Below are 24,282 nucleotides of genomic sequence, written 5' to 3'. Positions count from 1 at the left end.
ATGGGTCAGCCTGAGTACAAAGAGAAATGTAGCATGCACAGAGCTGTCTGGCATAACTGCTTCTGTGTTACTGCTCTCTTTTTATTTATGCAGCCCCACAATATGCCCTTACAGTGTTTGTGGCACATTTTAAATGATAAATGGAGAAGTGGAATTTAATTTGTCTGGTGCTCCAGAATTCTTGTATATGCTCTTTTAAACCAATATGTAGTGCCATTATCTCTGTTTATAACAAAAAAACACCAAAACATATGTTCTCAAAAATTATGCTCATATTTGATAATTGGTTTTGATTAACTATTTTAGTAGATGTCTTAGTACCAACCAACAGATGAAATTTAGAGACCTCCATATGTTTCATAATTTTGGTATTTGAAGGGATTCAAGATCTTAGATTGCAGTATCATGTAAACTTTAAGATTATTTTTAACTGGCTGTAGTATATTAAGCTGCACTATACATAACTGCCTGGATTGTACAAGATGATTCGAGCCCTATCATGCTTGGTGGTGATTCGCAAACACTGTCTGCAACTTTAAGCTCCTAAATTTATAGTCCAGTAAAATCAATAAGACTATTTGCTTGACTGAAATCCCTGGTGTTTGCAGAACTGGAGTTTCAGTCTTGCAACTGGATCCAAGCAGGGTTCAGAGGCTTCAGGGGGCCCCCGTGGCTTCTGTGGTGCCCCAAAACAGGCGCTGGCACACAGGCAGCTGAAGGAGCATGTGTTTTTGTGTGCTGGATGCTGTGCCATAAAACTACGGACGACAGATCAAAGATTTGAACACGAGGTCGGATAGATTTTTTGAAAACTTAATCAGCTTAAATTTGCTTCAGAACTCAGCTTCGTAATATTCTGTCCCCCTAAGAAAATATTTTTCTTAGACACCTGTCCTCAAATTTTAGAGCCAAGAACACGAAAGCACTTAGCAGTTCATTTGAGGACAGCCGTTTGAGGTGTTATCAATATAATACTGTGGCACTTGGCAAGAAAAATACAAATCATAATTGTGTCCTGAAATTAAATTGAATTTATTTTTTAGTTATTATTGAATTATTTCTGAAATTAAATTATTTGAAGAAAAAAACCTTAAGAGCTATTTGTTCCCAGAACTATAGAAAAATATCTTTGAGTTGTGAAAATAAAAATGCTAGGAGGAGGAGAGAGCTGTACATCTAAGAGCTCCCAGTTGGTTCAGCTGCACGTTGGGTCGATTTTCAGTGTAATCGCCATCTTTAAAACAGAAGGGACGTGCAGTGGGACAGAAGGCAGATGCAGACACCAAGCTGAGACACGAAGTCGTGTCCTCCATGCCGCACTGCACCCTTGCAGCCCGTGCCTGGGACTTTCTCCTTTCCCTCTGTTCAGGAACGAAGTCACCCCCATAAACTCGTGTGTGTGTTGCCTCCCTCTCCCTGCCACACACACACTCTCGCTCTTTCCCCCTTTTTTTTTTTAATCCGCAGAAGTCTTTATGTTTTTCTAATAATTGGCAGCAGAGGTACAATTTCTCCCCTCTTTTAAGTGATGAATAGTTGGCCCGAGATCAAAGGCAAGCCCTTGCGGTTTTTTGGCTGCCACAAAAGGGCGTTGGAGTTGGCGCGGGTCCCAGCCGCTCAGCGATAGGCATGTGGATGAGGTGCCAAGCGGAGGGGTCGGTGGCAAAGTGTCTGTACACGTTCTTCATCTGAGCTAATCTGGTTGCCTTTTGTGTGTATTTCAGGCAAACAGCCGGCTGAAGCAGACTGAGAAGGAGTACAGTCAGAAGCTGGCTAAATCCTCGCAGGTAGGTAGCGAGAAGGCAGGAACCTCACATGAATCCATTTGATTTGGAAACTTGATGAAAAGCATAATTACTTCTGCTCTTAAGTGGAGGTCTTGATGACCAAGAGAAGCCATAACTGTTTCCCAAATCAGACATCCAATGTCTTTCTTGCAGATTTTAACCTTTCAAAAAACACAGAGCATTAAGCTGACTAGAAAAAATGGGTGGGTTTTTTTGAGTTCTAAATTTCATCTTTTTCTTCTCTCTATGTCCCTGCCCACAGCAGGGGTGTTGGAAATAGATGATCTTTAAAGGTCCCTTCCAACCCAAACCATTCTATGTTTCTGTGTTTACTTTTTCCTCTCCTGAGGACCCAAGAGGACCGAGTCCTCCATCAGTCGGTGGGAAGGGAAGGCGAGGTGTCCCGTCAACGAGCACATCTCATAAAATCAGGAACAGTTGCACAACCAGGACTTGCATTTCGTGTCACAAGGTGGTGTTTGCCCACACAGCCGATGGCAGGGCGGCAGTCCCAACTGTGCCATCTTGATGTTTGTCATTGCTCCTAGCCAGTTCAGCATTTTTGCTCAAAATAACTCTTTGAAGAATGTCAGCGTCCTGAAAGCAAACTGGTTTTGACTTGAGCTTTTGTTCTTCAGAGTAGTCTTTTGAACATGGAAGATGAAAATGTGTGTTGAATTTACATATATGCTTAAAAATTATAAGACAGGATGTTTTTTAAGTATTTCAGCTTTCAGTTTGATTGACAGGTAGTACTGAAGTGTAAAAAATGATGGAGATGCAGCCAGAAGTTAAGCTTTTAATAATAAGAAAATTGCCATGACAATTTATGTGGAGGTGTCATTCTTCTCATTCTTCCTAACCACAGCAGAACGCCTGCCTTTTACTTACAAAGTGTGTTTTTAGCAATAGTAATAATAGTCTAATAATACTCTTATTAAAATCAATAAAAACACTACAAAGAATGGTTTAGAAGCCTTGAACTAGGCAGAGGTGATCAGTGAGAGAATGACAAGAAATTGCAAACTTTACTCTTTTACAAACACTTTAAAATATTTTAAAAGTCCTGATTTCAGCTTTTCAGCTACCTTTGAGTCTCATTCTCATGTAACACTTGTCCAAAATTTTGGCTTTAGTTGTTTCAATGAAATTTACTGGGCTATCACTTTTTCAAACTACATTTTTTGAGACTGCATTTATCAGAATCATTGGTAAATACGTTTTCACATTATATTTCTAAAACCTAATGTGTATTTTCTGCACATTTATTTGCATACAGAGAGGTTGTGGGGTGTCCATCCTTGGAGATACTCCAAACCTGACTGGACATGATCCTGAGCAACCAGCTCTGGGTGATCCTGCTTTGAGCTGGTCCCTTCCACCCTCAACAATTCCATGATGATGTGATAAGTCAGAGAGAATGCTCTCCTAAATGCCTTTTTAGTCATGTATTGAGAGCCTTATTTATAAAGAAAGAAAGAAACAACAACAAAAAACCCTCTTCTTTACCATGCCATCTGAACCTGAACAGCAGAAAATTGATAAAGCTCAAAAAGTAACATTTAATGCATGCCAGACCTTAAGGAAGAGATCCTCTTCACCGCTAACTCTGTGTTACCTTTTGGCATTGTCACTTTTATGCTATTGTCATGCCTAGCGAGTGGAATCAAAAGTCAGCCTCTCTATGCCAGGCAAAGTTTACTGTCAGAACAAAAATGGGTCTTGGTCCATTCATTCAAGGCAGATGGAATAATTTAAGCATCTCTCAATTTTTAAACAAGGGGTGAGGGAAATTGCTTTAATTGTTACAGTGGGAACACCTAGGTAGTGTAGTGCAAGGTAATAACCATTTAACCTAAATGTCACAATAAATTTTGTCAGACTGAAATTTATTGGCCTGTAGAATAGTCTCAAAATGGAAAAATTTTGCGACCTGGGTTTTTTTAAGCTAGGCATTGCTGTAGCTGAGACACTGTTCTCTTTACTGGGGAGCGATGGACCCACTGACCAGAACTGGCATTCCTCTGCGCTTTCTGTGGCAGACTCAACACATGCATCATATGTCAGGGCTATTTGGCACAATAGAGGAGTTTCACCCTGATGTCTGAACTTCTTTACTTTCGTGGGTTTGAATCAAATCCCTGAAGTTACTTGAACATAGGTTTTTTTGTAGCTCAGAATTAATAATAGGTCAATTGCAACTTTTCTTGTGGTCATGTTGCTGACAACATCTGTCTAATCTTACTCTCTGTGGCCTCTTGGAACATTCACTTTTAACACCCACACAGAGGAGATATTTCAAGAAATTTCCTCTGAAGTTTATACAAAGTAAACATTTTTTTTTCTCTGAAAAGTACTGCACAAAGCAGATCTTTCTCCATCAATTCATGCTGAAATTTCCTTGCATGCATTTCAGAACTCTTATCCTAGTCCAGGGTCTTAACCCAGTAAAAGCTTTAAATTTCACTTTTGTGTTATATTAAAGGGTTTGTTATTTTGTTTTCTTTTTTAAAAGTGACAAAATGGAACATCCACAAAGTGGTATAGGTTTGCATGGCTTCAAGTTGTTATCTTAATAATTTCTATGATCCATTGATTTCTCCTGCTTTCTCACTGCATGTGTTACACACCTAGCAAAGCCAAATTTGTGCAAATTGTGTGTCATCTAAATCGTGATCGAAATTGCAAACCCGGTGATACTGCTTAATTCTGCCTAAAGAGTTACACCTATCCAGATAATCTCTAAACTTTGGCCCATCGATCTCATTAAGAGCAAATAGCCTTCCTTTTATCAGTATATTATCTTTTTTAATATTTGTTTTTAGAGAAGAAATACAGAAATATCCATGTAGGTTTTACTCATAATCTTTGTTACTCTTTGGGGTTTTCAGGTAGTAAAACAGATAAATACATTTACAGTAGAGTTTTAATCGGTCCTTTTTCCCCTTCCCCAGTGATTCTAGTACTTTCATTTGTAGAGTATTTCATATTACGTTAGTCCTATATCCTGTTAGTAGTTCTAAAAAACCCCATTTTTTTTGTCCTAAGTAACTGTGAACTTAGTATAGTTAAATGTCACAAGGCCTCCTCATTGGAGGCCTTGCAAACACAAAAGTCTGAGCACTCTGGTAGTCTCTCCCTGAACCGCCTGTGTGCTGAAGTGTTTTTAGAATTAGACTATATTATGCTGCTACAACAGCTTAACCTTAAGCTTGAATATATCCATTAAAGTCAGTGACTCTCCCACATGTTTAAGTGCTTTGCTGGGTGATGACTTACATGTCACCATAAAATTCTGTAAATATGCCTGAAGGATCAGCTTTAGTTATGACTTTCCACAGTGATAAAAAAGGTGAAACGAGTACACTTCAACAAATCATGAATGAATCATGTAAAAGGTCTAGTTTAAGGGTCCTGGACATTGAATCAGGTCCCCACTGTATTGCTAGGCAGAGTACGCTCCTTTCAGCAGCTCAGAAATTTCACTCTCAAGTTTAAATTTCAGTCCAGTATGTAAATTCAGGGTTTTTTCTTCTCTGCAGTATCAAACTACAAAGTATCCTTCTAGAAAACGACCACCACCATCACCATGTAAATTTGCAGTACTGGTTTCAGTGCAGTGGAAGACGGGAAACATGCTCTATTTTGAAGATCACAGATGTGCTTTGTTCTCATGAGTAAATATTTTGGAATGTTGTAGTGGAAAACCCTTCCAAATATTTTGTGTTCAGCAATTTTTGTCATTTGCAACCTTATTATATTCCTTTTTCTCCGTGTGGAATTTCATGCTTGCTAGTGTGTAATATGTTAATTTAAAATATTTAGCTTGCACAGCAGAGTATGCCAATGCCATGCTCGTACTGAGCATAAAAACATGCAAAATACATGCCTTTTACTGAAGAGAGATTTAGCATGCTGTTTTCTTTTTAGATCATAGCTGAACTTAAGACAACCATTTCCTCTCTGACAGAGGAGAACAGCCGGCAGCAGCTTGCCGCAGAGCAGCGGCTCCAGGAAGTTGTACAAAAGTTTGAAGATAAGAAGCAGCAGCTGATTACAGATAATGACAGAGCAATCAAGGTAATCTGGGGATTTTAGTCACTGATGCTACTGGCTGTTTGAGTGTAATTAAAAGTTCTGCAGTGGGCAGATGAATGCAGGTATCGTTCCTGTTCACGCAGCGCTCACTAATTCCATTCACTGGACCTTGACTTTGATGTAGCTGATGACTCAGGCTCTCTTTCCTCTAGCTGATCACATGCCTGCACAAAACGTTTGGTTTTGGCGAGTCTAATCCATCCACTTCAGTCAAATAGTTGAAATTTTCCTGTTCTCTTCCTTTTAATATTGACTCGGGTATTTTAACATATTTTCAGCACCTTTATACAGCGCTTTCAGTACTTGAAAAAAAAAGGTGAAAAATAGGAGAGTCGAGTTGCACCCCTGAAGAGCCAGCAGTATGGCACAGGCTTTAGCTTGGTTTTTGCCAGGCGATCTCACCTTTCATGTTTAAGGCTGCAATGAAGGAAAGTATGTTCTTAGGTTCCACTGAAAACAAAGTCTCTGCTAAATATGAGTGGAATAAAACATTTGTTATTTGTAACTTTTTTTCATTAGATTTCTACATATTTTGCATCGGAGTTGCATTCTCTGGTCATTTTCAGAGACACTTTAAGACACTACAGGTTCCGAACATTTGGACTCTTTTCCTTGCTGCTTTGACACCCTGATTCAAAGCAGCTGCAGAGAATCCCACCTGCAGAAGCAAGTAGAATTACTTTTTAGACATTTTTCATTTCGGAGTAGTAAAGAGCAATGGAAGGTTTTTGAAACTATGTAATCTGCTAGGGTTGACAACCAAAACACTTCATTAAAAGTTGTATAGAAGAAGGAATTTCCTTTTTTTCTTTGTAAAGACATTTACTACTACCAAACAAAAAATTCTGTTACATCTAGAAACTCATGAAAAAATGAACTCCTACAGTTTTTCTAACTTTTTGTGCTGAAAAGAAACCGTGGGAGTTTTTACATGTTGGAACTATCTGATGATCCGTTACGGTACAGTTAATGTTGTCCTCTACATCTGAATGATTTGCATAAGGAAATTAAGTTGACATTACTATCTCATCATCTGCAGAGTGTTCTTTTTGTTTAATGATATTCCCCCCCCCCTTAAGGAAAATATCTGTCTTTATTTGTGTGTGTGTGTTGAGGAACAGAATTTTCTTTCTGAACAATCTTTAGTCTCTTCTGTCAAAGGTATAACCATATAGCTGTTGGCTATAATCTGTTATCCAAACTGAATCACTAGAGGTAGCTTTTATTGTCACTAGGATATGCAAATAGTTACATCACATTATTTTGTGGTACAGGTGGATTTTTGCCAATTAGGAAAATGTGCTATTTGTAGTTCTCCACTTTTCCGGTGGTCACCTAGATATACAGAAACCCTGTGACAGTGGAGTAGTCTTCCGTGTAGTCAGAAATATGCTGTAATTCAACAGTTATCATGCATTATACCTTCTTGAGTTATATATTTGAAATGCGTATTTTAGACTGTTTAGCAGCTTTTTTCTTGGCACGTGGTGCAAGTGTTATTGTTGAATTTATGGATTCACCTAAACTAAATTACATTCAGTGGAAATAATTCAGCTGTTGGTAACAGTTTCTGAACACTAATGATGATAGGTTGTATGAAATCCTTCTCCATGTAAATCTGTGTTTGGCTATTATAAACTTAATTTTGACATTATTACTTCAAAATATAATGAAATACATAAAAACCAAAGGGGAATTCTGCACTGGGTTTCTGAACAGTGTCCCAGAGAGATTTTAGCACTGGTGCTGTGAGTGTGTTTTAGAAAATTTGGTCAACTTGTGGAAGAAATTGCAGGAGCTGTTAGGAACTTTGTTTAGTATCACTAATATTGTACTTTTTAAAAAAAAATCTTCCTTTGAAACCACTGATTTAATGGAAATTTACTGAAAGCCAGACACCCAAACAGAGAATTCTTAGGAAGGTAAACTGCTGTGTATGCTTGTGGAACCAGAAAGAGGTGTGTTTAATATTTGATCACTTAGTATTTTTAAAAACTACACATACTTCTAGACAAGCATATGCAGAAATACTTTGCTTTTTATTAGCCTGGGGAAAAAAAATTTGGTCTTGGTGAAAGTGGAATCCTAGATGTCCTAGACACGGGGAACAACATCTAACCTAGGGCAAGCTGAAGACCTTGAAGGATGATTAAAGAAACATTCTAAAGACAAAGCAATTCTTAATATAGCATAAGCCTTTGAGAAGACTTAATATAAGATAAGCTATCGAAAAGGCTATCGTTAAGAAAACGGGCATTTGCTAAATATAACATTGATTTAAACTAACATTGAGGAACAGATTGCAATTTCCTTTATATGGTATTGGGTTGACTTCCTGTAAGACCTTCCAATTATTATTTCCTTTCAAAGGGAGAAATACATTTTTACAGAAACCAACTGGCTCTCAGAGAAGTTTTGGATTTAGTCAGTGAAGTGATATCCAGATGTGGATGCCATAATACATGATTTTGATGTTAATTCAAATTCCTGACTCTTTGCTAGTTAAAGATTCTAAGTTGTTATTATTCCACAATTGTATCTATCTCCTTAATCTTTTTTTTTAAATAGTATCTTAAACATTAGTGAAAAGGAATAAATGAAACTTTTAAGAACATTTCACTTCTTTTGACAACCTAAAAACCCAATCTGAGCAACCTTTTTTGGCTTCAGATGGCCTCAGTTTGGGTCAGTTTGAGACAAATGCTTAAAGTATTTGGCATTCTGTATTACACTGTGATTTGTCTGGCCTAAGGGCAAGTTAAAGTTTGTGCTGTCAGAGTCATAAAATCAGGATAAAATTTTGGCTCATCACATTCCTTTCTTGTGGCTTATAAAGTAACCAGTTTGGATGCCATCGAGTTGCAATGTCTAATAGCAAAGACCTAAGAAGCAATGGTCTGACAAGGCATGGAGCAACTGAGTGACTCCTGTCGCTGCCTTTTCGCCACTGTTGAGTTGGAGCCTGTTGGGATTACAACAGTGTTGACACAGAGGGCAATCCCAAAAGCACAGCTCGCCGTTCAGTGCTGCGTGGATATCTTTGCTTTGAACTCACCAGGACTTGCATTCTTCGGAGCAGAGTACGAGGACACTGCAGTTGGCCTGGCATGGGGCAAATCCAGCAAAGCTCACCTGGTCTCTGTGCCATGCCTCTCCTGTAACGTGCTTACACTTCAAAGATCAGGAACCATTGGTTTAGACCATAGGATTAGTTGAGAGCACAATTATATTAATGCCCTGCAGATGCTTGGAGAAGTTGCTTAAATTGCCCTGTCTGTTAACTCATTTGTGATGCTTTAGACTGGGATTTTGGAAGGCACCCTCCAGTAAGGGTTTGGGTGCTGAACTCTTGAGAATGTCTATGCAGGAGCTATGTTAGTCATTGAAGTGTAGTGTAAACTTATTAAGGCTAAATTTAAACTAGCTTTCTTGCATCCCGATAGCAATCTAGCCACAACAACCCGGAGCTCAATACAGTCAAACGGTCAGAGCATTTACCTAACTTTGCTGCTGCTTTTGGCAGTGGCTACTGGCCGGACTCAGCACTAGCATGAACTTGATTGCATTGTAGAGATACCTGGAGGCTATTTATGAAATCCCAGCCTTAGGGTTTTTTTTATGAAATCCTTCTGGATCCTGGGACTGAAAGTGCAAAACAGTCCTGAGATTGGAACTGCAAAACATGTTCAGAGTGTTTTAATGTAGAAGTTGATGGCCAAGTGGGGACTCCATGTCAAAAAGTAGATTCTGGAAAGAAATGGGTGATGGAGAGCATGCAGTGACAAACCCACAACAGAAAAGGGAGAAAATGATGCTTTTTTGCCAGAGGAACCACATTTGTTGTTTGGCTCATATTACAGATTCTAGGATTCTGTTATATCCCCTGAATTAACACCAAAATTTCATTAGCAAACTATGGTTTGAAGATGACATGTTTCAACACTTTGTGTGTCAGCCAGCTTATGATCAGATTAATTCTGTAAATAAATAAGACTTAAAAGATTTCTAGGAAAGAATGGCATATAATAATGTTCCCCTTCATGTGAAAAATTTTGAACCAGTTGTCTGTCTTTGTTATGTTTAAAAATGTTGAGAGGGAAAAAAATTAAAAGTGTATTTTATAGCCATAGCAGAACAAAGGAGAAAACTTCTGCTTTTAAATTATCTAGACCTATGTGGGCATTGAGTATTCTCAACATCACCATATATTTGTTAGATGCTGTCGTATCTTGGAGCAAAAAGACAATTTCCTCTATGCAAAGGTTGGACTGAGGGTTTTATCAAGACGGTGAAACTTCTCAGTGCAACTATAACAGGATACTTACTCTGCTATAGTTATGCTTGAGTCAGTCCTTGTGTGGGGTACTCTGTTTCCTTTTATTCTGGAATACTGTTTCCACGGGGGGTGGGTTTACACTGATATCACTCTATTTTGGCATGTTATGCCAGCAAATTGCCCCATAAAGAGAGTGTGTGGTCACCTGGGCTTGGTGCTGAGAGCGCTCGTCTGCTGCCCAGCCCACCCCTCTGGTCTGCCGGTGTCCTGCTGTGCCAGGGCGACATGCCTGGCCGCATGTCCTTCTTGTTTGATTTGCATAATCCCCCCTCCCTTTCATGTTTGGTTCCTGCTAAAAGCAAAACAAATTATTTTAAACCTTGGGATGTTTTAAAGCATTCAGAACATTTCTTTAAGGGCACCCGATATCTTTGTTTCCAGAAAGTAGTTGTCAAAATATACTGATGGTATTTACAAACATCTCTAAAATGCAGTGTATCAGAAAAACTGTGTTTTTAAAAATTCTGTGAACAAGCTAATTTTGCGTGTAGTTATATTTCATTACCAACCATGTTTATTAGCAAATTCCACTTGTAATTACAAATAATATTTTGTATTGAAAGAAAAAGCATGTCAGAGCTATGGGAACATTGACTGAGTGACTAGTCCTGCAGAAGTATTTAGTCTATTGTCCTCAAAATACCTTTTGGAATACCACCATTGTACTCTGCAATAGCCAATGTTGGGTTTAGTAAGAAACAAATAATTCTAATTTGTGGGTTTAAAAGTCCCGAGCAAAGCTAACTGTCAGTGTTTTAGATGTCCTTATTAATGCTTATTAAGGGAGGAGAGGCATCAGAGAGCATACAACCTAAATTGACCTGATCTGGAGTACAGAGAAGAAGCATTTTTAGTCCTATCTTACAAAAGAGACATTGGAGGGTAGAGCCTTGACTTTGTCCAAGGTTTGTGGCAAAGATGGAAATTAACCCCGGACTCCTGAGCTCTGGATCCAAGCGTCAGTCAGTGCATCAGCCCTTCTGCGAGAACAGTTTCAGGATCCAAACAGTAACAAAAGTGTAGAGTGGTTTTGGAAATGAGATCGCCCAGTGTTAAAGCTGCGTCTAACAAGGGCATTGCAGTCTTGTCAGACTCTTTTGAGAAAGCTGGGCCAGTTCAGTTCTTTACCTTTTTGTTAAGGCTGCTGACAAGTTTCCAAGCCGTGGCAAATAAAGGGGGAACAATTTACATGTTCAGCATTTTCTTTGTATTTACAGCAGAAAGACTGTAATGACTGGTTGATATTAAGGCTATGAGCATGTGTAACTGATAGCACTGAGGACATAAATTAGGAAAAAGAACCTGTAAGCTTAGTGTAAACTAAAAACGAAAACCTAAAACTTAGGGTAAAGTGAAGACACATTATTTCAAGGACTTTTTGTTAAGTGAGTCTTGACTTGCTCTCCTCTCCAGCATACGTTGATGCAGTAGGGTTAGCTGTTATAATCTAGACTACTGTTGAATAGCCGTGTAATAAACTTTTTCTAATAAGATCCACGTTATTTATAAGCTTCTTTAATATTTTATTGTATTTTTTATTCAAACTTGGCTGAAGGTGTTTGGGTTTTTTTAGCTAACAGTGCCTGTAAAAGGAGGTCAGTGTTTCACTGTTGAAGCTGACACTGACGCATGTCTTATAAGACATCTGGTCAGAACATGCATTGCTGTTTGTGATGGTTCGATGGCCACAGACATGCCAAATTCTGTCAGTCATTGAAGATCTTCAGAGATGTGTATGTCACAAAGTTCTCCAGAGGCATCTCAAATCCATCTAATTGGTTTTGTGGCTAAGCATTACCATGATAAACTATTTGCCATGGTGAAATAAAGAGTTTTAAGGGACCCTCTTGATGTTAAATACATGGAGTGATTTTTCATGGATCTCTATTTCTTTGTCACTGACTTTAGTCTATAATAATACTAATAACTCTGCAGTGTCTTTTATTAGCGGGGAATTACAAGGCACCAACATTTGTACCTTAGCATTGTAAAGCAGTCATTAAAATTTACTAGGCAAATAACATTATCTTGCTCATAATTTCCTATATTCTGTTTGATCAGCCGAGGAAGTAGTGTCTTCCAAAAGGATAGGTAAATGAAATCTGCAGGGCTTTTACGGTTTTGCTTTCTCTTTTACCTGGGGTCCAAACTCTGAGGCACCTTTCACAGTCTTTGTTTATATGTATACAAGTTTCACCCAAATTCAGTCTGTTAGAGAAATGAGGGTTTAGCCCCAAGCTTATCGACTGTTGTTCGTGCTCTGTCTCTTGATTCCATTACATGGTTATCTTTGAAAGGCTATATTGACACATTCATTATAAATGGTAATAAAAATAGGCTTATTTTTGTGTTAAGGTTAAACAGTTGTTAATCACAACTGAAATTCTGATTTTAAAAAGTCCTCTCTCCTTTTCATAATCATATCTCTTTTTCTGTTGCCACAGAAATTATCTCATTGTCTGAAGCATAGTACCTTCTCTGCAAAATTGCAGGGTTTCAGATGTTTGGCCAATCAGGCAATCCGAGTGGCTGAGCATCTGTAAGTACTTTATAATATCTTTGACATGCTTTGTGAGACAAAGAATTGAGTCATCTTTTTTTCCTGCAGCAAGCTTTGCACTCTGGCATTTTTCTTGACTTTTCATGTCTCAACACATTGAAGAACTTACCATGGCCAACAGCAAAATCATACTTACAAATTTTATAAAAGACTAGAACTAGTGCTTGCCTAGTCCTCTGAACTGCAGTCTGGTTTTATCCGGCAGGTTTAAAAGTTTGTGGTTTTACTTTTTCCTATGTTATCATTGCTGTCCTCAGTGTTTTGCTTTCCCTCCAGAAGGCACTTTGCTGCATGAAGTCCTTTTTATTCTTTTTTAGCCCTGGAAGGGATGCCACCTTACATCTACCAGTCTCCAAATCATGGAATTAAAGATTCCATAAATGCATAAACAAAATATAAAGTCTTATATAGCTAAGCTATCAGTTTCTTGTAATGAGGTGGACTACACTAATTTTGCACTGGAAAAATGGTGACAAGGAATTCAAAACAAGCCATAAAATTCACTGCTTTTAACTGACAAGACAAGAGGAATAACACTGAATGGGGTCCGAGGCGATTAGAAAGGTAGAGAAAACACTTTTATTAGTATGTTAAGTGATACTGACGTAAGCCTACGCAGCTGATAAAGGCAGACAATGCTTATAACTTATATAAGAAAATGAAAATTAGCTTTTTTAAGGCTGCTGTTGTGGTTACAGTTTACTGTTGCATTTCAAAGACGTTTTATTCTCCAAAGAGCACAGGGACTTTTATGTGGAGGAGAAAGTGGTGCTTAGAAAGACGGAGTTGGGGAGATACCCAGAAGTTACGAGGCAGACTGCCTGGGGGAAGAGCCTGTGCTCAAAAGTCTGCACCTTTACTGGAGAGAAGAAAAAAAAAAAAAGATGAAGATAAAAACAAGTGTCTAATGTCCTCCAAACACAGGGCATCTGTAAAACAGTCTGTGCATAGGACTGTGTAGACTTTCCAAGGGCTGTTCTTTGTTCCAGTTCCAGTGAGTTCCTGGAACGCAGCCTCCTTCCCTGGTCCTGGAACAGCCTTGACTGCAGGGCTTCTCCAGCCGTGTAGGTGGAAACACAATATGTGTGAACTATATATTCAACCAACAAAAGATTGCTGGAGAAAATGACATCTTCAAAGCAAACCTTCCGTAGTCCACAAACATTTATTACTCTGTAGTAAAGATTTTTAAAGCCTGGCACAGTAACACAAGTTGCAGGGTTTTGCAAATAGAGATTTGGGGATGTGGACCTGGTCTACTTATCAACTTATATTTCCCTTAGATATCTTTCTCGTGGTGTGGCTGATCCCAGGAGTGAGCCGCAATAGCACCAGATTGCATTGGCCGATTCCAGCATGCCTACACAATTTCCAGTATTTGTGTAAACATTTTTTGCAAAACTGTATGTTCTAATACAGGTTGCTTTTGGTTTTGTACTAATCATGGTGCCGGCTGCTCCAGAGAGCAGCATCTCCAGCAGGAGAGAGTCACCGAGGATTTCAGCTTTATACATTAAAATGCTCTTGCCAAAATTTGTGTTGACTTTAGAAATCTTCGGATTCCATTTAGAATTTTCTGCTGGCTCTCCAGCTTTACATGTAACTAAAACTCAAGCAGATCAAATATCAGAGTGTTTTTTTTAAAAAATGACAGACTAACACTTTTGAATGGCAGATCACAGTGAAATAGAAATTTCTTTGTTAAACTTACCAAGTTTTTTCATAATAGTCAGGCTTTTCTTAAGCGTAACAGAGAAACCTGATGAATCCGATACCTGTGCAGGGTAACTATTTACCAATATTTGAAGACAGGGTAGCAGTAGAATCTAGTGGTCAGTAGCACTCTTCCAATTTTTGGAAAGCATTGCTTTTATTTTCTGTAACTAGAGTGTTTTTTTCCATACAAAATGAAATACCTATTGTTTCCTTAGCACTAAAGGATTAGTTACAAAGACCTACTAAAGGAAAGCAGCCAAAGCTGCTGTATTTCTGCCACTTTCTTGCATCAGTGGAGTTGAGAATAAAGGAACTTTCCAAGTTACAGTACTGTACTTGAAAAGGAAAAAAGTATGCGGCAACTTTTATCTGTGTATTCAGTAGATCAGATGGCAAACTCACCCAGACAGCCTAGCAGGGGAGCAGCTTCTGCTTTTCTCAGTAAGCCCCGAGTGGTGTAAAGCAGCACCAAGTACAACATCAAAAGATACAAATATGCATCGAGTGTAAAGTTTGGGTTTTTCAAAACATCTGTCTAATTAGCACAACTTATATATTTGCGAGTTCTAGCTCTGGCTTTCTCATAGTTTCGTGCTCAGCAGAAGTGGCTCTTTCATCTAACAAGTTTGTGTAAGAGGTTAAACCTACACACACTGTCACCAAACCTGACCCTTCGGATCTTTGATATAAACCTATCCTGTTTCCTTCTAGCATCAATCGCCCTATTGTGCCCAGCGAGAAAATGTGAGATGTAGCTGTTAGCCAAATTTTTTCTAGAAGAACGAGATCGTTTTAATAGAATGTTATTATCAGCCAGTTCTTGTGGTTTGACATGGATTCAAAATGAAGCAGTTCATCTGCTTAAAGAATGCATAGGCACTAATATAATAACCTCAGTAAGTTTTCGGATGCCTCCATCCTAAGGGAAATTGGTTTGACTTGCCCTTCAGTGGAAACTTTGTGTATTACTGGCAGCCAAAATAGCACTAGAGTCCAGAAACAGAATAAAATTCTATTCCTGTATATTGTACTTTGCTCCTTTTCCCATTAAAATTTGTATTGTAAACATTTTCAGTTAGGCCCAGGTCATCTTGTTGCTTTGCAGTTCAGGGAAACTGTCTCTGTGTTTATATGGTACATGTGTATACAAGAAGGTGAAAAACGAAGTTTTATTGAAAATATACATTATTCTTTGAGCCTTTTGCACGTGGATTCTGCACTTAATGTGCATACTCCATCTTGCATTGGAGTTTGGGATGCCCTAGGAGTGGCTTATTGTTGCTGATTCAGGCACCATCTACCCTGTGTTGATTCTCTTCATTGATGAACAGGATTTGATATAGTAAATATTTTATCTGTTGACCCTCGAAAACATGCGTGAAGAAGACTGGGGACTTGACGCTGAAGCTCATAGAGAAGACTGGGAACCTCAAGGCTGAAGCTTTTTCTTAAGCTCTTCTGTACAGGCATCAATAGTTTTGTATCTTTGGCCTCTTCAGAAAGCCTGAGGTCTTCTAGTGAGGAGACTATTTTATGGAGCAAAAAGAGTTCACCTATTTTCTTCTTCAGGGGTCTGTCTATTAAATTTATTCTAAGGAAAATGAAATAAGTGTTGCCTACAGGATAAAATTTAGGACTCTAAATGAGTTTCTTGGCAACGTCCCGTTTGAAACTGCCAGATAACAGAGGACTGGAAGAGCAGTAAAGCAGAGATTAGTCAAGCACAACAAAAGACTTGCTCCTCTGACACAACCACTTTTTAACAACTTCTGTTACTAAAACTGTCTGCTTATTTTTAGTTCAAGCTTTCACAGCACTGAAGTCAATAACTTCAATTAAGTCAATATGTTAATAATTATGAAAGCAAATCCTTCAGCACTGATGCATGTTCATGTATGAATCTAGTCCCTGATACAACAGTTATCTGCAGTAGTGGTGAAGATACCTGTTGGAACTGCCTTCACCAGCTTGGCCAACCAACCAGGAGACCCCAAATTTGTATTTCTAATTTTGAATGTCTCCTGCATTTGGCACCTCAAGAGAAATGTATCTTCAGTGAAAACCCCAGATTGCCAATTATGAAGAATTCATTAAGATCTGCTGAAGTTCAAAGCAAAAAGGCCAGTTCCTCACAGGTCAGGGCAGCTTTTTTAATGGTTCCTGCTGTGCCTCCAGCAGCAGCTCATCTCCAGAACCTGTTTATTTTTCTGCCAGGACTGCTGGCAGGTGAATAGAGTCACATCAGATCACCTCATGAGTATTTTTATGCTGGAAACCTGTGCCCTGAATATGTCACTTTCCTGGCCCATCATGGCATGAGATCATGGGTTTCAAACCTGTCCATGTTGGCCTTAGAAGACAAAACATGCAATGCACCGTCCACTTTCTTCCTGAGATCTGCGGTAAAGTCACAACTCAGTTTTGCACTGGGGTTTGCTCTCTCATAGTTTAGACCATTGCAAAGGAATAACGCTTGCTGCGTGGGGAGGAAGGAGAGCATCACTCAATCATGTCCTGAAAACAAATTGGATAATTTGTGAAACAAAAATGAATGAATGCAAGTTCTTCTAGAATCAGATCAGGAGAAAACAAAACAGTCCCTTTTCCTGGGAAATAATTAGTTAGGACATGTCAGCACCAAAGCTTCACGCAGATATACTGTGGTTTAGGAAAGCAGAGCATTTACCCTCTTGCCAAATGGGCAGCAGTGCTAGTCCAGAATTCATCTGGCCTCCTGAGAGTCACTGTCTCTGGAGTGCAACATTTTAATTTCAATAGAAGGTCATACTAGCTCTCTGTATTAGAACTGTGGAAAAGATGTTAAAGTCTGAAGTGCTGTAACATTTTGCTTTGTATTTTCTACATGACTGCTCAGGGACTGCCATGGGTACCCATATGTGGTACCATGGTCCAGCTTGGCCCTTTTATTCCTGTTGCCAGTGTGACTCCCTTCTCACCCAGCATCCACCCTTCTACCACCAGGATCTAAACTGGAGGAGACACGGGAAGAGGATGCGTTTATTCAGGGAGGGATGAATAAACTCTGCAGGCGAGTCCCTGATCCGTTGCACGCATGTTAGGAGCCCCGGGCGCTCTCCATGTTCCTGCTCTCTTCCAAGTTTTTTATGTAAGAGAGGGTGAAAGTACAAACGAGAGAAAACTAAACATGGAAAGTGAGTTTGCTTGCTTACTGAGAAGCTTGGGAGTGGCAGAATGAAACTGTATAAATAAAAATTCAGGCTACCAAACGTTAGATACCTGCCGGAACACCTGCACAACTGGACCAAGCCAGAACTCTGCAGGCAGCTTGAAGGAGAAATTGAAGATGTGTATTGGCGCTCTCTGGCTTCAGAAAAAAACATTGCTTTTCTTGATATGGCTATATTTAAATTCCTTATATTTTTGTTCCTAATGTTAATATCATTCATATCCTTTACAGTTTTGCACTTGTAATTCAGTAAGGTAAAACAGCAATTACTGAAGACTATGTAACAATTTGAATCATATCACTGAATTTTAATTGTCTGCATACCTGGAAACACCTTTGACCACAGCTGTGCTCTAAGCTCCAAGGAGCAACTCATACCTGATCTATCATTTTCGTCCTCTTACCAGGATAACACATCACTTCTACTTACATTTGTGTAGATCCGAAAAGCATGGAGGACACAGGAAAATGTGAAGTGATTGATGGGCAGAGAATACAGTGAGGTCTTTGTCGTCACTGTTAACATTTATACTTGCCCTAAGTGTTTACATGCTGCTTGTTCCTTTCTACTGTCCTCTAGCAGGTCTCCCCTCCGTCCTGAATCGCATGGAAATGTGCATTTGCAAGTCAAGTTTGGCATTGCTGTGGACTCATTTGCTAGCGCCCGTATCTAATAATCCAACCTTCATGGCGCATGTGAGAAGGCTGATGTCCCTTCTCTCTCTTTAACTTGCTGTTTGCGAAACCTGCCTCTGCAGAGGACAAGCTTATTTGTGCTTCCTTATCAGATCCTGAAACTAGATCAAGATTTATGCAACTTTAACAATACTAGAATTCTTAGTTCTTTCATACTGCACCATATATTGTTTTGCCTGCAGTTTATGTCTCATTTGTGATAAGGAAAAGTTTCTAAGTGTGCATAAAGTAGCTGGAAAGCTCTGCTCTTTGTGCTGCGCAGGTCTAATGAGAGACGTTAGTATGTAAGCTGCACAAATGAGAAACCGGTGGCGCTTTAGAACTTGATCTGTTTTCTGTTATTTTTAATGCTTTTGCATTTTAAAAATGTCATCCATATAAGAATATTTGGAACTACTTACATATAAAAAAAAATAAGAGAAAATGAAAAGAGCCTGCCTTGCTTTTAGATGTGCCAAACAGGTTTGGCAGTCATTCACTTAGCATTGATCAAGTGTTGCTCACCCAGACAAACTCTTGAAGCATTTTCTACCTGCGCAGAAACATCCTCACCAAGCATTTCTGAAACCAGAAGACACCAGTTTGGTTATTTTTCCTGTTCAGAGCATTTTGGGTGATGACTGAAGTGTATTGTGGATATCAAGATTTGACACTTGTCGTTCAAAATCCTGAAAGTCCTGTAGAAGATAAACTGCAAAGATTGTTTTGGCTCAAAGAAAATAGAAGCGGCTGTGCTGGGTCAAACTGGAGTCCATCTGTCTCCGTTTTCTGGGATATGGTATCTGATAACAGATGCCCAGGAAAGAGTATAAGAACAAGCTGAAGACTTAGGGACATTTCCTCGATACATTTTCATCACTCATGACGGTCTGAGGCAAAACATCCCCACTGTACAGTTTCTGGGCTTGGTGTACCTGTTGGGAGTATTTTAACTGCCTTGTTGTGATCCTGTGGGAGTTCCTTGGAAGAAAAAGCAGAGGGATATCTTGGGGATGCTGGTTAGGTTCACAAGTAACTCAACAAAAACTTCTGCTCTGTGGCACTGAGGTCCTCTCCTGTCTGTGCATTTCCACATAAGACTTTTCTGCCACAGCAGAAAGATCTGCTAACTGAATGAGCACAGTCTTTCAGCCATCATTCAGCTCGAAACTGCGTCAAAAAAGACTTAACCAAAAAAAAATAATCAGAACTCCATTGAAATCAGATCTGCTTTGTCACAACTGTGATAAGAGCTCTTGACATTCCACTAAAACTGTATCTGAGACACAGCAATAGCTTTGGCAAGTGTTTTTCCCTTTTTCATCCTCTCCCTAGTTTGCCTGTATATAAATTACACCTAATTTGTTACCTGTATTGGCGAAATTATCAGCGTCAAAAGATCAAATGTAGGGTGTTTGTTTTAAGTGCAGCCAAGCAGTTGCCTGTTGCGGTGATGCCCGTATCAGGGGTCTCTACCTGGGAATCCTGTCTGATCTTACCAGGGCTGGCTTAGAGGGGCACAGACCTGCTGGAAGTTTGCAGACCAAAATCGTCCAACATGCATTGTTACTCAGCTGTGCAACAAGTGTGGCTTTTAAGGGAAGCTTGGCCAATAAATTTAAGCTAGATAAATGCTTAATTTTTTTAATTGATGATTCTGGTTCAGCAAAAAAGATTACTTTAGAACTGAAGAAATAGGGTGGTGTGTACTCCCAGAAACAAGTTATGCAGGAATTGGAGTAAAATGTTTTGAATAAAAAGCTAGCAGAATCATTTAAATAGGTTGTGGAGCCTGACATTGTTCTTTGCTACATGTGTATATGTAGCATGTATACGTCTATCTAAAATATTCTGTACTAGTATTCTAGAGCTCTAAAATGGAAGGAGAAACTTCTAAAGCAGTTGAAATAGATCTTACCCATGTCTAATTTTGAAAAAAAATATGAAAAAGGCTTTTAGAAATGTTTAGAAACGTTGGCATTATGACAGCAAGTATCTGTCATAACGTCATATGATTAACTAGATCAGAAACATTCTGGGATGTTCTGATCAGTTATGTTAATGTGTCTTTTAAAAAGTATAAAGCCAATGCTCTATAAAATAGATGCTTGAAAAACAGTTTTCGTTTTCCTCAGGCTAGTGAGATTAGAGTTTCATAATCTGTTTGACCAGCTGCAGAGGACGTTCTTTTTCATTTTTTCTTTTTAAGTAAATGAGCTTCATCTCAACATGATTTAAAAAAAAAAAGAATCAAGCTTCAAAAATGCTCGGTTTTCACACATACTTTTAAATGGGAGCAATTGCATTATGATGTCTTGTTGCAAATGTAATTGGGTTGGAGGTCATTAAAGACTTTGAATAAAAGAATTTCTAAGTTTCCAAGTGTGCATCCTCCCCTGTCAAGAATCATCCCGTTTTTGGCTTACAGACATAATTTTAGAAGATCTTACTTTGCTGCCTCTCACATCTTACATGTTTTGAGTGTGCAGGCACCGTTGAGTCAAGCTTGCTGTTGTTCAGTTCAAAAAGCAGTGGTTTGCCTTGTGAATTAATATTGTTGATTAAGGTTACTTTGAAAGGTATAAAGACATTATTAGATTTCTTTTTGTCTGTGTGTGCGTAAGAGAATGTGTGTTATTTTAGGTAATAGGGAGAATTCCAGCAATATTGGGGAGTCTTGCTAGTTCATTGCACAAAATTAATAGCTTTTCTTTTGTTCTTACTGGGAATCAGATTAGCCTATTGATTAGAAATTTCTAAGCCTTTCATATTTACTTTTTAAAAGAGCACAGCAAAATAAGATGGTTTTGTAAAGCCTGTTAGAAATGTTTATATTTCCAGGTCTTCATGCATCTGTGACAAGGAATGCATTTTAAGGAGACATTTGTAGAGCACCAGGGGTCTACTGGAACCGTTGGTCTGTCTCCAGGTGTAAAGTTTCCGAACACCCACTTAAAGTGGCAGTTTGGTGATAAAGTTAGTTGGGAATGAAGCCCCCGGCGGTGAGAAGATTGCCTTGTTCAGCAAGTGATCGATAAATATGCTTTATCATGAGTCAGATGTTCTCTAAATCATTGCAGGAAATTCTGCTCGAACCCCTGATGTTTGTTTTTGCAGAGCTGTTGGTAAGAATACAGCAAGCAGCAAAACCACATGTTTTACTAATTAATTTGTATTCACAATAGCAGTTTTTCACTAGCACAGCATATCCACTGATGTGATGTTTTAGACATTCTTATGACATAGCATCAAAAATTCAAGAAGTTGTCTGAAAATGTCGAAGCCAACATCAGGTCTTCACAGGAAACCTGCTCCGAGAATGGCAGACTCCTTGCTGTTCCCTTTGATTGCAAAGTGTTTAATAAGAAGCAAATTAGGAAATGAAAATTGTCTCGTGGATCAATCAGGTGCAGCGGTTACGCCTGTTCAGCATTATCTGTCAGACATTAGCTTGATTGGGAATGTTTTATTTTGTATAATAGTCTCAAAATCAGACTGAAAGGTTGACTTAAAAAATACCTGATGTATTTTGTGTGTGCTCTGAGGCTGATAACAAACTCTGCAGTTCAAGTTTTAATAACTAGGGGGGAGCTAAGAAACTTCAAAAGGTTCGTGATAAATGTTTTTGACAATGCGTCAGCTGAACATTAGGCAGAATCTTGGTAAATCCTCTCATAAGTAGTTTAAAATGGAGTTTTGAACTTTTCCTTCATAAGTGTATGCTTAAGATGTCATGGTATCTTTGGGTTTAAAAGATTCATTTTATCTGGTATATGTGAACCATTGGTGTTTCTGTCTGCACCTCTGAGAGTGAAAGGGGGAAGAAGTTCAGCAGTTTTCTCCTTTCGGCAACCTCTGCCCCTGCTCTTGACCATGAGACTCGTGGAGGCTGGAAAAAAGGAAAAGCCAGTTTTATAGAATACTAACAAAATACTCCAGGTAAATATTACAGTAAATCTTCTGAGCTGACAAGCTTTCCGATGACTTCATCGTGACAACCCTAGAATGTCCTGGTAATAGACAAAGCAATGCTTGCACATGGCAGCTGCTTGTTGGCTTTTGTGGTTCATTGAGAAAAGCAGATGAAAGCAAGTTTATTACTGCTCTTTGAACCTTGTCTCCCTCCCCCTCTCCTATCACCTGAGCCACTAAAAACAAAGCAAAAGCAATTCCTTCCTTGGTTCCCCCTGAAAAAAATGCCTAACTTTACAATTTATACTGCTTTTTTCTTTGAATTTTTATCTTTGCAGGACTTGCTCTGACTTATGGCATCCTTTGTGTTTCAAAAGATTTGAGTTTATAGTGCCATGTGAAGCCCTGACTCAGCAAAATGCTTAGGCCCTTGCCTAATTTTAGGCCTGTGAACAGCTCTGCTGGTGCTATCAAGATCTTCTAGGGATATATGGCTAAAGACTTTCCAGAAAAATGGTCCTAAAACTTTGGTCAGCTCAGCTAGATATTTACAGAAAATGCCGAAAACACACCAATATTTTATAGGAGCAAAGCAGGAAAAAATATGCATGTTGACAAGCCTAACAGTACTCGGGGAATCTCCAAAAGACACCAATGCAGATGAAGTCTGATGTGAAATAGTGTTAAGGGACTGCTCAGGAATTAATGCTGATGATCCACTCAAGAGCCAAAGCATATAATATACTGCCAATCAGTCTCTTGCCTATGAATTGCAAAAAATTAAAATAGTGGAGCATTAGAGCCTACCACACTGGAAAAATGTTTGCATATATGTTTCTTTTATGTTAAGTGACCTATTTTTAAAATGTTTCACTACTACTAGAGAGACTTAATTTTGTTTCTACAGTCAAATTATTCCCTTCCTTCCTGAACCCCTTTCTTTCTGCCCTCGCTCCCTTTAGGAAAGAAATTCTTGTACTTCACAACGGCATCTCCTACTGGCAAATCTCAGAAGCAATATAGACTGGCGCAAAAAGGAGTTGCTTGACTTGCTTGAATGAGCGAAGCCCACAGCTTGGGTGGTTTTGCAAGGTCTCCACTCCAATTTTGAAATGGCAGCAAAGTGGGCCAGATTTCCAAATGTGCCCAGTATATGGGAGTTCACATTATTTCAAGTGGGAGTTGATTAATTCTGTACCTTTGAAAATTACCTCTTTTCTCTGATTCCTGGCTGAAGAAACCTTTTCATAATGATAGCAGAAAATGGGTAACCAGCTCTTTTAGGGACACATTTAAAAAGGTATTACCATTTGCATTTTCATTCCATGTTGTAATTCATGTTACTATTCATGAAATAATATTTAATGGTTAAAATCATATATTAGGCATGAAGATTCCTAAATTTGCCGTTCTGTCATTGCGTAGTAGAACACCGTGCAGATTGGTCTTTGCAGGACTTCTCTTTTCGCCCACCCATACGCAGTTGTTAGCAACTTCACCCAGGCAATGAAGTTGAACCGATGGTAAAAGGCTAGGAGGACAGTGGAAAGAAAGTGTTCGAGAGATGTAAAATATTGCTTAAGGTGTTTCAATTTCTGTTCCTGAGGAGCAATAAAGCATAAATTTTCTGTACAGTCATAATAGTAATTGTAATGTTACCTATAGGATGGAAGAATAATTTGTGTTATTAAACACCGTAACTATTTTCAGTACAAAATAATAGAGAGATTTTCTTTTCTATTGCAGTAATGTTGGCTCTTGCATATAGGTTGTGGAAAACTTTGTTTGCAAAAACAAAGCTATTGTTTTAACAAAAACCACAGAAATTTCGCCTTTCATATTGAATCAGTAGCATAATGAGTAGTGGAGCAATAGTTCAACATCAAAGGAGACTTCTTGGATATATAGTGTGTTGCAACAACAGCGAAAAAGTTCCCACCAGAAAGGAATTTCGCCATATGTGAACAGCAAACATATGTATTAGGTTAAA

The 24,282-nt window shown here is 38.8% G+C and overlaps 1 protein-coding gene across 1 annotated transcript in view; it reads left to right on the top strand.

The window, feature by feature from the left end:
- CEP112 (centrosomal protein 112kDa) overlaps nucleotides 1–24,282 on the top strand; it is a 170,064-nt gene that overhangs the window by 121,651 nt on the left and 24,131 nt on the right. Inside the window, exons 21-22 of the mRNA XM_009323669.1 lie at nucleotides 1,725–1,787; nucleotides 5,718–5,867. Coding sequence (XP_009321944.1) covers nucleotides 1,725–1,787; nucleotides 5,718–5,867 — 213 coding nt within the window. The remainder of the gene's footprint in view (nucleotides 1–1,724; nucleotides 1,788–5,717; nucleotides 5,868–24,282) is intronic.

The sequence above is a fragment of the Pygoscelis adeliae genome, unplaced genomic scaffold (assembly GCF_000699105.1).
Source record: "Pygoscelis adeliae isolate BGI_AS28 unplaced genomic scaffold, ASM69910v1 Scaffold75, whole genome shotgun sequence".
Taxonomy (NCBI): Eukaryota; Metazoa; Chordata; class Aves; order Sphenisciformes; family Spheniscidae; genus Pygoscelis; species Pygoscelis adeliae.
Note: the sequence above shows the minus strand (reverse complement) of the source record. Positions and strands in the feature narration are given on the sequence as shown.